Source organism: Nicotiana sylvestris, unplaced genomic scaffold (genome assembly GCF_000393655.2).
Source record: "Nicotiana sylvestris unplaced genomic scaffold, ASM39365v2 Un00011, whole genome shotgun sequence".
NCBI classification, from domain to species: domain Eukaryota; kingdom Viridiplantae; phylum Streptophyta; class Magnoliopsida; order Solanales; family Solanaceae; genus Nicotiana; species Nicotiana sylvestris.
The window spans coordinates 102,196-119,743 of record NW_027184347.1 but is presented as its reverse complement, the minus strand read 5'-3'; the positions used below and the strand labels follow the sequence as shown (position 1 = coordinate 119,743).

General features: G+C 37.0%; 1 protein-coding gene across 1 annotated transcript; it reads right to left on the bottom strand.

Moving 5' to 3' along the window:
• Positions 1-11,054: 11,054 nt before the first annotated feature.
• On the bottom strand, positions 11,055-16,900 carry LOC104210745 (nitrate reductase [NADH] 2). Its single transcript, XM_009759705.2, has 4 exons — positions 15,741-16,900; positions 15,007-15,147; positions 13,478-13,710; positions 11,055-12,689 (listed from the first exon to the last, which is right to left on the bottom strand). Exons 1-4 carry the CDS (start codon positions 16,750-16,752, stop codon positions 11,361-11,363), a joined length of 2,715 nt encoding a protein of 904 aa, XP_009758007.1. The 5' UTR covers positions 16,753-16,900; the 3' UTR covers positions 11,055-11,360.
• Positions 16,901-17,548: the final 648 nt, after the last annotated feature.

The window sequence follows — 17,548 nt, the reverse complement described above, 5'->3', positions numbered from 1 at the left end:
GGAAATACATCAAAAAACTTATGCACCAAAGGCACCGAATCTATCGTGGGAGTCTCCACAACAGTATCTCGAACAAAGACCATATATTCCAAACCACCTTTCTCGACCATATGTCGAGCATTCAAGAAAGAAATAACCTTACCGGATCACTACTAAATGAACCTCTCCACTCCAACTTAGGAAACTCTAGCATCGCCAAGGTAACACTCTTAGCATGGAAATCAAGAATGACATGATGCAGAGATAACTAATCCATGCCAAGGATAACTTCGAATTAAATCATATCGAGCAATAAAAGATCTGCTCTAGTCCCATACCCCATAGAAAGTCACCGTGCACGATTGGTAAACCTGATTCACAACAAAAGAATCACCCATTGTCATGGACACATATCACAGTAACACCGAAGGACTCATGCTATACATCCATATAAGGAGCAAAAAGAGAAGATACACAGTAATAGGTAGGCCTTGGATCAAATACTACTGATGCATATCTACGATAGACGAAAATAATACATGTGATCACGGCGTCTGAGAGTACTATCTCTGGCCTAGTTGGAAAGGCATAGAATGTAGTTGGAGTGCCACCTGACTGGCCTCCACCTCTAGGGAGACCCCTAACCACCCGCCCTCCGCTTTTGGTCGGCCAAACGTGCAGTGGGACAACTGGTGCAGTAATCATGGGTTGATAAACCTCTTGCACTGCCTTACCCTGAAGTCTGGGACAAAACCACTTCATGTGACCTAGATCCCTACACTCAAAGTAACCTCTAGATGTGGGAAATTATTGACTCTAGATCAAGCTCTGATAGCCTGAGTGCCCACTAAAGGAACCCTAAATAGCTAATGGATAGTTGGAATGACGCTGAAGTAAGGTCGCACTGGAGCACCTCGATTAGGTTGTGGTGCTGAATACATGGGGCTGCTAGGATGGCCCCTCCCCAAATGACCTCTGCCCCTTGAATACCGAGGTTGTTTGTCCCTCGCCATGGCCTCTCTATTTTGACCTCAGATATGCTCGATGCTCTGAGTTATCTCCACAGCCTGGTGGAAAGAAGTTCCTAACTCTGTCTCTCGGGCCATAGTAATATGTATCCCATAGTGCAAGCCCGCAATAAACCTCTGCATTGTCTCGGCCTTTATAGGAAATAATATGATTGCATGATGAGACAACTCAGTGATCTCATCTTATAACCGGTCACAGACAACTGACCCTACTAGAGTCGCTCAAACTGACCCCATCACTCCTCTCTCTGGGATAATGGAATATACTTCTCCGCGAAGAGGTGCGTGAACTAATCCCAAGTCAAGAGAGGTGAACCTACTGGCCCGTCTAGAAGATAAGACTACCACCATCTATGGGCTTTACCCTCCAACTGAAAAGTGGTGAAGTCCACCCCATTGGACTCCAATAGACTCAGATTATGCAACCTTTCCTTGCAACGGTCAATGAAATCTTGTGGATCCTCTGACGGGTCATTGCTAAAGTAGGGAGGACGAAGCCTATTAAATCGTTCTATTCACTTCTGCTCCTCGACGGTCGCGGTTGGCCTGGACTTTACTCTATGTGCTACATTCGGCTGAACTTCATCCGCAAGTAATACCTCTAGGGTTTGATAAATAGTATCAGTGTGCCCTGGAGGGTCTAGGCTCCCTCTCCAACCTGATATGTGGTCGGGTCAGCTGGAAATAGTTCAGCGTGAGTCATAGAATCCATAAATCGCAATACAGCCCATGACCTCCTAGAAGTCCGGCGCGGTCGTGAACTCTGCTGGTGCCTGCTCAGCTGCAGGTATGTCATTCTGCTCTTCAATAAGGATACTCCACCAGATCCACTAGTGGTGCCACTGGGGCAACTCTTAGATACCCCCGTCCCCCAAAAGGAGTTCTGGCCCTCCTTCTTCCTCAACATCTAACGATCGGGGGTGCAACCCCTCTACTGCAGGCTAATTCCATCGCGTGTTCTCACAATCTATGAGAGAATAAGAGAAACATTTAGATCTAAAACAACATCAATATCACGATAGGAAATGAAGAAAGAGAAGTTTCGTCATACCCTGTAACCTTTTTAAGATAGGTACAGACGACATCGCACCGATCCGCAAGACTTTACTAGGTCTGCTCATGACTCGTGAAGCATATGTGAACCTAGTACTCCGATAACAAGCTGTCACGACCCAATTCCAATCTAGAGGAACTTGCAATGACAATAACACTAAAAGGTACTGTAGTAAAAAAGATGATGGTGGCAAAAGTGTGTAAGATGCACACGTGTTTGTTGATTATAACTATGGATGGACAAAAACCTGCCCAATTGTTCATTGCTCAACCAATAAATTATAGCATGACATTAAACAATGAAGAATCTTTGGACCAACCCCTTGGATTTAATTAAAAGCGAAATCGATGATTATATATTTCAATTTTTATAATAAACTTCCCTATATTCTATGCGAAAAGTGTACATATATAGAAAACGAATCTTGTCTCTTAGCATGGTAAAATATATAAACAATTTTCAAAGGTTGGACTTTAAATTTGTTTATTTTGAAAATTTTAAAATTTTGTGAGTTGAAACTAATAATGTTTAAGCTATAGATATTTTGTACACAATTAATTTCGTTTCGCTTTCAAGATAATCGTGTTGTGAAGGAATCTCTACTATTGTTCTTTAGTTACTTTGTGGATACAAGGTTTCACTTTTGGTAATAAAAAATAGTAGGGTTTTTGAGTATTTTGCTTACAATTAAAGAAATTTGACAGTGTTAGTGTATTTTAACCTATAGCAATAATCAACTTAATTGTTTTATTTTTTAGGTTATTAATCACAAATTTTTGTATACAGTTGCATGTTGTTATAATTCATATGACCAAAAACTTTTTTTTTGTTACTATCAGCGGGAAAATATAGCTTGTAGTGTTTTATGACTTAATCATTGATCGTCGGATCCTAGGACTGTTTCTCTTAACTATCAGCTATTCCAACGGAATAAAATTCGACCATTGTACTATCATATTGTCCAAGCGAGTTAAAAACATTTTAAAAGAATGAATAAAGAGGATTCACATGGTGTAAATTTCGTTACTCATTTGATATTTTCTTTTCCTTTCCTCTACTTCGAGTAGTCCCATGATTGGTTGACGATCAAGAAAATATCTCGAAATGTATGGTAGATTGATAGGAATCTTTTTACCCATTAACAAGAGTTTACGAGTTAAATCTAAGAATGGACAATCTTGTGGGAGGATTAAAGGTGAATGTAGCTCTTCGACAATTTAGGTCTAATTCAAACATAGTATTTAACATGTACTTGAAAATCAATTAAAGTTTCACAAAATAGTATTTTTGAACTCATATTTTTAATAGTACAATAAATTTAATACTAAAAATCTTAAAGTATACTTAAATTTTAGATCCACCTCTAAGAATGGTACTTAGTAGGCGTTTGGACATAAGAATTGTAAAATTTTAAAAAAAAGTTTATTTTTTTTCAAGTGAAAATGATATTTGAAAATTAGAGTTGTGTTTGGACATGAATATAATTAAGTTTTATGACTGATCTGAATGAAAATTTTAAAAAACAAGTTTTTAGAATTTTTCAAATTTTTGAAAAATTCCAAAATTCATCTTCAAATGAAAATTGTAAATTTTATGTCCAAACATTAATTTCGAAAAAAAGTAAAAAAAATTTTGAAAAGAAGTGAAAAAATTCTTATGTCCAAATGTGCTCTTAATTTCGCCTTTAGTGGATCTTTCTGATGAAAATTTGGAATATTTTGATATTAAATAGCGGATGTAAAAGTAAAAGAAAAAGAGTGTCAAGATAATAAATAAGATAGCAACAAGAAAACTTAGATGTAAGAGGGTGGACTGATTGCAACAATTACTTTATTATGAGACACAAAAAAAGAAATAATATGCTATTGTGGATAGAAGACAAAAGAGTAGTAGTATTAAAGGGGTCAAAGAAGTTGGGGTTGGGGGTGCGGAGAGCAGTGTAGAATGACCTTTCCAAAGTATGAGGGGTTCAAGGAAAGCCAATGTCACGTTTTTCCTTTGGCTCACCGGAAATGGCTGCTATTCTTTATCTTTTTTTTTTTGTTTGCCCCTCCGACCCTGCAGTAGCCAATAGTCTCTTCCTTTTTACGTTGTAATATAATTATAAAATACTTTCAGAGTTTTCTGGAGAGTTGGAAAAGTGGGCCCCTTTACAAAAACAATTGTGGGTCCTACTAGCTAAGCTAGCAAACCACTTGTACTAAATTTTGATTGTTTTTGAGTCGCATGGCATGCATTTGCAATAGGGGAAATCAAGCAAAATCTGCTACTGTCACCTCACCATATATATGTGGGTTTTGTTTTAGAGTCAGTCGACCATAGAAACTTATTCATCAAATGACAGGCTGACTATAACAAAAAAAAACTTTCTATCGGAAGCTAGCGTTATATCCTTTATATTTAACCTAATCTGTGCGAATTGATATGTCGAGGAGAGAGTAATTTTATGACTCATAATTAATGTTATATATATGACCATTTTCACAAAACATTTTAATAAAATGACACATGATATCTGTTATAAGAGGAAGTTAGTCAATGATGATTGATTTATGTTTTTTCTTGCACAAGCAATTTAACGAAGTAAATGTTGTTAATATGATATTTTGTAGAAGGTTCATAGATAATTTGTTACGTCGTGCACGAATGAATTTGTACATGGTTTGTATTTATCATCTCATTCTTTGACTTTTATTTTTTCACAATCAATCTAGCTTCACTACTTCAACTTTAATATCTTATTTTGCATTTAAGATATTTTTGCACTTGTATTTAAATCGTGAGTAACAGTCACTCTCAACTAGTTTAAAAAAAATGGAGGGAGAAAGAGACAAATAGATAAGAAAATGAAAAGTAATGCTGCATGCAACAGTGCTTTTCCCAGTTTCGTTGAGTATTAATATTAGAGTAAAATATCATCCGAAAATATCTAAAAATAACATATATTTAATTATAACATTTAAAAAAGGTAAATATCTGGAAAGTCTTCTCATTTTATTATTGAGCTTTTCCTATCTATTTGAGTCTCTGTTGCTCATGCCTGCATGATGTTATGGAACAATAGGAATCTAGCCTATTTGGCCAAGTTTCTCAAGAGAAAAAAAATACTTTTTTTTTTTCCAAAAACACTTTTTTTTTTCTAATTTGAGGTGTTTGACCAAGCTTATTTGGGGGAAAAAAAAGTGATTTTGGGAAGAAGCAGAAGCAGTTTCAGAGAACCAGAAAAAAGTAGCTTCTTTCCAAAAGCAGAAGCAGAAACAGTTTTGGCTTTTCTTCTTACCTAAAATACCCTTAACAAAATATTGTATACACCAAAATAACCCTTAAACCTAATAATTAGGATATTAATTTATAAATATTTCTTCTTATTTTTAGAAAAACTATCTAATATATAGTGACTTTAGGGGTGAATGTTTTTATATTTGTTGAAGGAATTTTAATATATTTAACTTATATTAAAAGAATTAAGTACTTTTTAATTTTATTTTCATATTTTACTTAAATAAAATAATTTTTTTAATTATTGCATGTAATAACAAAATTTTGATATTATTTATTTACTTATAATATTAATTATTAAGTAAATCTATTCATGTCCTTATTAGTAATTTGACACTTAAAAGTACTTTCTAAAAAGCTTGGCCAAACACAAATTATTTCTCAAAAGTGTTTTTCAGACCGATTAGCCAAACACAAACTGTTTCTCTCCAAAAGTACTTTTTTCAAAAGCACTTCTCAAAATAAGCTGATTTCTCCATCAAACAGGCTATTACGTACTGGTGGAGATTGAGAATCCCATAGTGTTTTTGTATGGCTTCATTTCTTGCTTAACTTGCATATAGAAAGCATATTCAGAAAATGAAACGTAAGTCACTTAGATTAAATATCTATAAAAAAAATTCTTAAGGCAAATATCTACAATGGTTATTTTGTTTATCTTTTTAGTTATATGATCTTTTTCATAGAATATCTCTAAAATATAACACAACAAATATTTGTGAAATCTATATACATTTAAAAATGGATCTCGGAAAAACGCTATGAGAAAAAAGATTCAAGTGAAAGTAAAATTTTGAATACAAAATTCTTTTGTATAATATGCGATGGACTGTTACCTCATAAAAACTTTTACTAGTGAAAACCTAGTGAAGGGGGAAAAAGATAATCATAAAGGAAAAAAAGAATACAGTGTGCATTTGCCCTTTCGTGAAGCCATCAGTTGAGATCTCTATGTACTTGTTGTGTACGGGTAAAATCGGGGATAAAGTTACCCCTAATTTTTCGAAGAAGACAATGTGATTTGACGCAGTCTCGGGTAAAGCTAAAGTGTCCCCAGATCAGACACCGGGGGGACAAATGGCGCACAAAAATTCAGACATAACCAAACATGAGAGAAATCGAGCTCGAGCAAAATAAAGAATCGAGATCAAAGGGAAGACGGTTAGAGAGAACGAACGAGGGGCCAAAATATCCGCTGTCAACCGGATAGTACGGCACGAATCTCGCCCGATATCAACTGCGAATCATAATTTACTAGAAGAAAAGAATTTTTACCTTATTTAGATTTGTACTACGATTGAAACTCCCCTACTATATAAAGAGGAGAACCTGTTTCATTCTTCAACCACTATTCACATGCATATCAAAATAATAAAATTCATTTTTGTCTTCTAGCTATTGTTCAAAGTGTTCTTCGGTTATTCTTTTCTTTAAGTTGCAACCAAGCTCATCTCAAGGGCTCGATCAGAATTAGTTTCAGCGATCAGCTTAAAGCCAGGCTTAATTGTTCCATCACGTTTGGTTTGATCGTTTTATTTCTCTTTAATTCAATCATTTGTTGTTCTTAGATCATTCGTGTTAAATAAATTACGTATCCTTTAAACCGCATACAAATTCAATTGTTACTTATTTTAAGGGTAAACATTTTGGCGTCCACCCAGGCTAAGGTTACTAGTGGTGGTTTAAAACGAATCTCTATAACACACCCTATTTTACACTTGCCTTTTGAAGTTTGATTTCAGGTCTATTCAAAAATATTGAATTCTCAGTCAGCTCACTTGAATGTAGACGCTGAGCCAGGCCACCACGGTGAAAATAATAATGTGGTACCAAGCAATGGTGTACCCCTTATTGACCTATACCTAGTCGGTGCTAATTCACATGTTTCCATCAATATCAACCTACCAACTGATCCAGAAAATAGCATTCGCGGGGCACCTCGGCCATCGGCTCGAGAAGCGCCCCAAGTGGGAGGTGATGGGGTTAGCTTACGATTGATTTTTGAAATGTTATAATCTTAGAAAGTGGCAATAGCATAGTTGCAGAGCCAAAATCACGCACAAAACACGGTCGGACCTGAGCAGGTTGGAGAAGATGCTCGGAGAGACGAACAGATTGTCACAGAATTAGATGGGTTCGAACCCGAAAAGACTTCCAAGGTGATAAAAATGCTCGAATCACTAACAAAATGAGTGGAGTACGGTGAAAAATAGATAGAGGCAAATGACAAAAAGGTGGAGACTTACAATTCAAGGGTCGATCAGATACCGGGAGCACCTCCAATATTAAAAGGACTGGATTCCAAAAAGTTCATTCAAAAACCTTTTTCCCCGAGTGCAGCACCGAAGCTAATGCCAAAGAGGTTTCGAATGCCTGATATTCCCTAATATAACTGGATCATAGACCCAAACGAGCATGTAACCTCCTACACGTGCGCAATAAAAGGCAATGACCTCGAAGACGACGAGATTGAGTTGATATTGCTGAAGAAATTTGGGAAAACCTTATCCAAAGGAGCGATGATATGGTACCATAACTTACCTCCAAATTTTATTGATTTATTTTCTATGCTTGCAAATGCCTTCGTTAAAGTCCATGCCAGCGCTATTAAGGCCGAGACGAGGAAATCGGACCTCTTCAAAGTCAAGCAAAGAGACAACGAAATTCTTAGGGAGTACGTGTCGAGGTTCCAGATGGAACGGATGGACCTGGCCCCGGTTGTAGATAATTGAGCCGTTCGAGCGTTTACTCAAGGACTCAACCCCCAAAGTTTCGTTGCTTCTCAATAGTTGAACTAAAACTTGGTAGAGCACCCGACAGTTACTTGGGCCGATGTTCACAACCTATACCAGTCAAAGATCAGAGTCGAGAACGGCCAGTTGGGAGCTCCCTCAGGGTATGTTTACCCCAATTGAGTGAACGACATATCTAAAAGAATTGTGGATTAATAGCCGAGGCCACCTCAAGATCGACACCAGCTACACAGCTCAGACGGAAGGGGAAATGGACCAGTCGTCACCCAACCGGGAACGATAGGAGAAACGACCAAGGTCCTAGAAACCGAGGTTTGATGAGTAAAAACAGTTTCGACCGATCACTGGGGGCAGTGAAGCCCCGAGACTATTGGAATATAACTTCAATGTGGATGCAACGAGGATAGTGTCGACCATCGGCTGCATCAAGAAGACAAAATGACCAAGGCCACTCCAGTCCGATCCTGCACAAAAGGATCATAACTTAATCTGTAAATATTAGTGTACTCACGGTCATAGGATCGGGGATTTTCGATAGCTAAGGGAAGAAATGGCTCATCTATTCAACAATGGGCATCTTCGGGGATTCCTAAGTGAGCGAGCCAAAATTCATTTAAAAAACAAGGACGCCAACAAACAAATGGGGCAGGAAAAACCTCAACATGTGATAAACATATCATCGGGGGAGTAGATGTCCCACAAGGGCCAATGATAAAACGCACTAAAGTTTCTATCATAAGGGAAAAATGCACTCGAAACTATGTTTCGAAGAGATCCATCTCGTTTAGTGACGAGGACGTCGAGGGCATCATTCAACCTCACAATGATGCATTGGTAATATCCGTACTTATTAATAAATCTCGAGTTAAGTGTGTGTTAATTAATCCAGGTAGCTCGGCCAACATCATCAGATGGAGAGTCGTGGAACAACTGGGGTTATTTGACCAAATTTACCAGTAGTACGAGTATTGAACGAGTTCAATATGGCATGCGAGACAACAAAGGGTGAAATAATCCTACCAGTAAACATGGCCTGAACCACCTAGGAAACAAAATTTTATATAATCGAGGGGGACATGAGATACAATGCCTTTTTCGGGAGGCCATGGGTCTATAACATGAAAGCGGTGCCTTCGAACTTGCATTAGCCATTGAAGTTTCCAACCCCGGGCGAAGTCAAACCGGCCTACGGAGAACAACCGACAGCAAAGGAGATGTTCGCTATCGAGGAAGTAATCCCAGTGCCCGTAATCACAACATCAAAAGGTTAGGAATTAGTCGAAGAGAAAAGCACCAAATAGAAATCACAAATCCCAACCCCGACCAGGCCAGAGAAACGGGAGGAACACTCAATGAATGAGGAAGATGATTTCGGGGTCCCGATTATAAATATACTTCTTGAAAAGTGAGGGGACTATCTGTGTACGGGTAAAATCGGGGTTAAAGTTACCGTCGATTTCCTGGAAAAGAAATGAGAAGACTGTGTGGTTTGATGCAGTCTCGATTAAAACCAAGTTCTCCCCAACTCAGAGACCGGGGGGAAGCAAATGATGCATCAAGATTCATACATGGCCAAACATGAGAGGAATCGAGCTCAAGCAAAACAAAGAATCGAGACCAAAGGGAAGATGGTTAGAGAGAACGAACGAGGGGCCAAAATATCTGCCGTCAACCGGATATTACAGCACGAATTTCGCCCGATATTAACTGCGGATCATAATTTACTAAAAGAGAAGGATTTTTACCTTATTTAGATTTGTACTAGGATTGAAACTCCCCTACTATATAAAGCGGAGAGCCTTTTCATTTTTCAACCACCGTTGGCACGCATATCAAAGGAATAATGTTTATTTTTTCTTCTAGATATTGTTTAAAGTGTTCTTCAGTTACTCTTTTCTTTAAGCTGCAACAGAGCCTGTCTCGAGGGCTCGATCGGAATCAGTTTCAGCGTTTAACTTAAAGCCAGGCTTAATTGTCCCATTGTATTTGGTTTGATCGTTTTATTTCTTTTAATTCAATTATTTGATATTCTTAGATCATTCGTGTTAAATAAAATCATGTATCATTTAAACCGCGTACAAATTTAATTGTTACTCATTCTAAGGGTAAACACTGGTATTCTGATTTTATATTCCACTTAAAAACTTGCATTAGAAAGTGCTCATTATCAAGTTCATCTTTTGTTGTCCATTTGTTGATTAATCTCACCGTGCTTTTGAAAAGTTAGGGTGAAGGACTATGCTAAATATGATTTTACTTGTCCAAGAAACTTGTGAAGTATAACTATATATATATATATATGTTGAACCTCCTTCGTAAGTTTATTTTTTTATATTTTGATTCCTCTTAGCAAAAATTTTAGCGTCGCTTTACGAAATGAGAATTTTAACTGCATTTATCTCTTTTGGTTTCTTAGGAATCGCAGTGTGTAATTCGTTTTATTTTCTACACTAATATTTTAAAATTAAAATTAAAGTTCTACTAGATATTTTAAGTAATGACTTTAATATACCAGATTATCTTTTTAGATGAATGCTAATTTTAATCTAGTCAATTTTTCCATGATTATCTTAGTCGTACACAAGTCTTTTATCTTGGTTTATGAAGGAGTAATCATGCTATCGATTTATAAGCAATTAAAATTGGTTCGGAAAAAAAGACAAAAGCAAAACTAAATAGAAGTTAAAAGGGAATATACAAAAGTTCTAGAATATTATTTTCAAGGACCACATAAAGAAAATAGATTTTTTTTCAAAAAGTAGATTAATTACCATATCGTCTGCATAATGATATTCGTGGTTTAAACTTTTCTCTTATTTAAGGCCGTATTAATTAAAGAGTTATAGAAAAAAAAATATTCACCAGAGACTAGAAGCTAAAGAAAGAGTAGTTAACTACATCGGGAAAAGGAACAATGGTTTGCAATTACTATATATATACATTGATATTTTGAAGAATCGCTTACAGGAAGACACATGAACACAATGTTACTATTCCATGAGGAATTGAATACAATTTGTCATGGTAAACATTACAACCTTTCGACTTAGACATACTAGTACAGTACAGTACATTTCTTCCCTAAAGAATCACTTTGTTGGAAGAGAAAACCTTTATATCCTAAGGTTTAAAAAAATTCTAAAAAATAAAAATGTAAGAACTACAAACACTACGTAGTACATGGGGGTGATAAACCAAATACAATATGTACAACTGATAGGGGGAAACAAAAAATTTATTCCTGCAGATATTGTTTTGTTTTTAAAATTAGAACACCAATAAGGAATCCTTAATGTCATAGCCCATCTTCTCCAAGTTTGGATTAACAGCAAATTGAATCATAGGAGGTGGTCCACAAGCCAAAGCCAGTGTTGTGTGAGATGGCTCAGGGATATGTTCTCTCAAAATGGCTTCTGTAATAAAACCAATGCTGTACTTCCATCCTTCTTTAATAGAATCCTGAACCACATACCAAACTTTAACCCTCTCTGGAATTTTCTCAGCCCATGAATCAAGCTCTTCCTTAAGTAAAATATCATCCTCTGTTCTGTTAGCATACACCACATACATTTCTGTGTCATCTTCTGGATCTTTCAGAATTGCCTGCATGACTTGATACACTGGAGTTATTCCTGTTCCACCTGCTATCATGGCCAACTTCTTGGCAAACTTCTGTTTGCCATGAACTAAGAAATTTCCCTTTCCTTGGTATTCAATGTGACCTAATGGACCTTTCACGTCGAGAAATGACCCTAACGGCATAGAATCAAGATACTGTGACATTTGCCCTCCATTGGGGAATTTAGGGTGAATTCCTTTGAAGTATATCTTGACAACCAACTCGAAGTACCCCACCTCATCGATCGTGCTAGTAGGCGTGTAAGCGCGCATGCAGAGCTTATCGTCAATAACGGCACAGAGGAAGATATGTTTTCCAACAGGCAAGCCCAAGACTTGATCCTCAGAGGGCAATGCAAATCGAAATTTCCTAACATCATGGGAGATGGATTGCTTGTCGATGAGTTTGCATGGGATTTTCTCTCTCGGAATTAGGGCCACACTCCTCTGCGCTGGAACAAGTTCCTTAATAGGTGCTAGAAAGCTGCTGAAGGAAGAAGATCCGTGCACGGAGTTGCCAGGAGAGTCAGAGGTGTAACCAGTAGTTATGAGTTCACCAATCCTGAAATCCTCCAAGAGCTTCTTAGCCTTATCAGAATGAATTGCATCAAATTCCTCAGTGCAATCAGTGCCAGCATTGATGAGAATGCTGTCAGTCCCACCAGGGTGATCTTTCAAGAAACGCGTGGCGTCATAGATATGACCATGGACTATGATCCAAGCAGAGTCAGCAGAGCTGTGTTTCCTGACCTCGGACATGGAGTACATCTTGGAAGCTGTGTTCATGAATGGAGTTGAGATACTCTTCTTTAGTGTTTGAGGTGCCTCTGCTGATATCTCCAAATGTCTCTCCTTCGCCATCCATCCACCTGATTGGTTTCCAGGTTGAGTCGGATGCTCAAACACTATTCCAATCTCTCCCTTGTGAGGCTTGCACACATTCATCTTTACTCGGAACCAGCAATTATTCATCATTCCCTGAACATTGCAACATAGCACAATATTTAGAAAATGTAATAACCATTATGTACTAACACTGATCATAGTGTAAGAGAATTGTTTCACCTAAATGATTTCTATAGATAACCGTCCGTAAAAAGTGGAATTAGTAACATTGTCAGCGTGTATAAGTTAAATTCATTTATGTAAGTACAATTTTTAGAGTATATAAAAAAAAATACTTATTAATTAGCCCAAGTAATGTTCAAGGATGAAATGTTGTTAAATGCTAGTGTTATAAAAGTGACCCAGTGCTGGTGTCAAGATTTACACATCTAGATGAATTGACCTGGTGGACTGGGCAAGTGGTATTCACATCTAGTTCATGTGATCACGTCTCTGCTTACAGAATATGAAATGATTGTACGTCGCTATAACTACTAGGAATTTTCAGGGTTTGGTACGTCAGTGGCTGGAATTGATCTATGGAGTATGGACCACACACCTCCCAAAAAAAAAAGGGGAATCTTAGACTAAAACTAGTGAAAAGTTTTTTTGTTTGTAGTTTTTTGTTTTGGCATGTGAACACATGTGCTCTGTGAATCTAGATAATGAAGCAATCACAAAAGAGTTGAAAGGATAAAAAATTAGGAACAAAATTGCAGGGTTTACATTTATTGTCAAATACTTAAACCCCTTCTTGCCCTCATCACTCGTAGTATAAATAGTTACATATTTTTGTAAGTTAACTTATGGTGTAAAATAACTTTACACCGCTAGTATATAGAAGTTAAAAGAAATAAAGGTAAAAGAAGAAGTGAACGTACCATGACGTTCCAAATAAGCTTCTCGGGTTGAGTATTGAGGGTCTCATCCCAAGCTCGAACAGCAATTTCTTTAGCACTGAGCAAGTCTAACACCTCAACCTCGAGTGACCAAAAGCACCAACACCAGTACTTGCCATATTTGGTGGGCTTCTCTGGGTGATCTAGTGTGCTAACTTGCCATGTTTCTCCTCCATCCAACGTCACTTCTACTCGCGTTACTTTTTTCCCTCCGCCTGTTTGTTACACGTTCACAATCAGTATTTCAATCAATACAATGGCTAATTATTCTACAAGTTTTGTCAGTTCCTCGAGCATCTTTTCCTAACAGGTTTACTCCTATAATAGTAGCTGAAGTTAGTTTTCCTACGTAACACTTCTGCTCATTTGAAGGGCCAATTGCACAAGGAATTGACAAAAATTAAACTTAATGGTGGTCATGTACTGGAAAGTGGGAAGTAATTAGGCACGTTGTTTAGAAGAAATAGTATTGACTAGATCCATATAAAGTGACCACTTGAGAGTTTTCTAATTGTATATTATATTGAACATTACTATAATAATTCAATAAAGGGTGTTGTTGAGGCAACCCAAGATGCAGGAACTAAAGTAGTCAAAAAGATTCCGTGCTTTAGACAATTGAATTTAATATTCACTTGGTATACTATACTATTAATTTTGTGCTACCAAAGACCGACTCTTCAGAACTAGGAAAGCTCCCCAGGTTTTTGTGTACTACCACATAATAAAATAAACAAAACCATGTTGGCCTTTTCTTACTATTTTCTTTTTCACATTAGCAAACAAGCTGACAGCAATCAGCATCCCAAGCTCATGCGTCCAATTACTCCATTTTACTACTATTCTCTCTAATCCCCAATACTAATAGTTGTATTGACAGACTTTTTAACTAGTATATAGTTTAAATTGTCTACCAATTATTGACACTTTCTAAGTATTAGATAATATTCATATTATATTTCGTCTTTAAAGTTTTCACACGCTTTTTAAAGAAGACATCTAATAACTTTAATTACTAGTGCTATAATTATATTTTCTAATTTACTCTCTCCAGTTCATTTTAATTGATTTTTTGACCTTTTTTTATGGTCCACAATATTTGATTTTTCAGATATTAGGAAGGAATTAATTTTTTTTCTTCAAAATTGTCATTGTAGTAAGAGCCGAAGAGTATTTGTTGTATTTTCAATGAACAAATTAATAATATTAATATGGTTCATTTCTATATTAATTAATGTTAAAAATAGATTCCCACGTATAAAAACAGCCAAAAATTAATTAAAATAGACGGGAGAGAATATCTCTTTCAAAACATCACATTTAATTAAGGACGCTGAGGCTATCGGGTCGAAAATAGTAAGTAGTTTTCATCAATAAACTGTCTGAGAAAGTAAGGACGTAAGTGGGTGCATAAGGACGAAGTAAAACGTCAGAGTTAGAGGATACGATGTATCGACAAAACTAAGAAATATGATATTCTCAGCAAAATCGGAAAAAATAAAAATACTAACCAGAATAAGAATAGCCCCTCAACGTGTAAGGTCGCTGAGTCGTCCAGGCGTTAATTGGCAAAATTTCTTCATGACACGGCGTCGTAATGACAGAGTTAATATTAAGCTCATTGATGATATACTCTGGCTTGTACCACCATGCTGCACACAGATAGACCAATTATGAATAGATGCAAACAGCTAACTAATATAGTACTCCATAACTATAAAGCTGACAATTCTATGTTTCCAAAGTCCTTTGTCTTTAAACCATTTGATTTGAGATAATGACAGGACCATATACCTACATGCGTTGAATATAATTGTTTCCTTTTTATTTACTTCATTGAAAGGAAAATTCAAAACCATATAATTAGAAGTAAGCTTTCAGTTGATTTTGTATTCTAAGAAATATTTTACTTGTATGTGCAAGTCTCAACTAATTAAAATATATTTATACCCCTTAATAAAAATGATACTCCCTCCGTTTCAATTTACGTGAACCTGTTTGACTGAGCACGAAGTTTAAGAAAAAAATAAAACTTTTGGAATTTGTCGACCTAAACAAGTCCAAATGGGCCCCAGGTATTTGTGTGGTTATAAAAGTTTCTCATTAAGGGTGGAGTTGTAAGTTTAAGCTAAATTGTTACCAAATTTAGAAAGGGTTCATTCTTTTTTGAACGGACCAAAAAGGAAATAGGTTCACATAAATTGGAACAAATGGAGTAATAAATTGAAATAGTTACGGTACGTACCTTCGGTATTTGCAAGTTCAGCATCAACATGGGGAGGAAGAACTCTATTGTCCTTGAAATGATAATAGCTGTCTGATTCTTGGGTGGTGACTATAATCCTCTTTATCCATTTCACCATTCTTCCTCCAATGAATCCTGGAATTATCATTCGTACTGGAAACCCGTGGTCGGGTGCCAATTTTTCTCCGTTCTGCATGTAGGCTACGATGATATCTCGTGCTGGATCCATTGCAAATTCCTTCTTAATGCTGGTTCCATACTTTGAACCACCACCTCCGGGCAACACATCAGCTCCTTCGAAGCAAACATTAAGCGCCCCTTTATTCTTGCTAAAAACACCGCACCGTTTTAGCAAAGCGCGGAGGGGTACCCCGCGCCATATCGTTGTTGAAACGGCAGCGGCGCCCCAGTTGAAACCAATGGTTTGTTTAACCATGTTCTGTTCTTTCCTTCGATTGCCAGCACAAACAAGCGTAACGGGCAATTCTCTACAAGGGAATTCGTTAACCAACTGGTCCATTGTGAATTTCATAGGACGCTTCACTAGTCCCGTGACTTCCACGGTCCAGTCATCCCACGTGCCCTTGGGAACCGGTCCATGGTTACGAACGTAATGAAGTGGGACCGGTGTGATAAAGCCGTGGTGCATGAGCCGGTTCAACGGTGGTTCGGAGTTAAATGGATGCTTTCCGGTGAGACGAATCATGGAAAAGTTGCGTTCAATCCAATTATCAGCGGTACCTTCGTCCCTAGTGTCATGAACAGATGGCTCTAACTCTGAATTCCCTTTTTTAATCATTTGAAGGTACTCATTTTTTTCGTCATCATCATCGTCGTCTTCACTCGACGAGTAATCAAGGTAAATGGTGGAATTTGGTTTCTTTTGGAAATTAGTACTGTTGGGCGAAGGGAAGTTGCAGCCACGAACCGGGGAATCAGACCGGGGCTTGAAAGACCGGGATAAACCGGCTTCTAGGTGACTGAACTGCCTGTTTTCGACAGATGCCGCCATAGATTATTCTAAAAAAAGAATATGAATGGGGATTGAAAAAAAAAAGGAAAGAAGGAAGAGAGATTTTCTGTATTTCTCTCTCAAAATATTTCTCTCTCTCTCTCTCTCCGAGATTTGATTTTCTTGTTCTGTTTGGGAACGAAGTTTGTGAATGCGTGGGGTGGCCTTATATAGAAACGTTTCGGACTCTCTCAGTGCCTCCATAGCGCCATACTATACATAAGCAGGACCCAAAAAAATCGACACCCCAATTTAATTTTGATTTTAAAAAATAGTGACATCATAAAATAAATAAAACAATTCTAACGATTTACACTTTTTACGCCCGTAGGGTCGGGATCAGAGGAAGATGCGATGTTGGGGTAATAGCAAATGGCTTAAAGATATGCAGCTGTTGGTTAGCCTTAACAGCTGTTTCTTATTCTTGCCGTGGTTTTCACCGAGTTATGGTCACATTAAACATTATTATGGCTCCACTAACTCTAATTTCCTTCTCAATTTCTTTTCGGAGGAATGGCTAGGTAAAATGTTTAGTGACATCTGATATTTACCCAAGCTAAACATAATTAAATTTTTAGTAGTCAAAAACAGTGGCTAGGTAAATGTTTTGTGGCATCTGATATTTACCCAAATTAAATATAATTAAATTTTTAGTAATCAAAAAGTAAGGTTATATGTATATGTATGTATCATTAAGTACGATAGATAAATATACGTATGAAAAACACATATCCTATTTTCATTTGTTTGGTGTAAATATCAAATTTGAGTACCTATTTACGTGATATAGAAAGTG

Bases quoted from the DNA above. Each gene is read 5' to 3' on its own strand.
- LOC104210745 (XM_009759705.2), bottom strand. From the start codon at position 16,752: ATGGCGGCATCTGTCGAAAACAGGCAGTTCAGTCACCTAGAAGCCGGT. The intron at 15,148-15,740 runs GTACGTACCGTA...ATCTGTGTGCAG, and splicing joins TGAACTTGCAAATACCGAAG to CATGGTGGTACAAGCCAGAG. The intron at 12,690-13,477 runs GTACGTTCACTT...TGCAATGTTCAG, and splicing joins AGCTTATTTGGAACGTCATG to GGAATGATGAATAATTGCTG.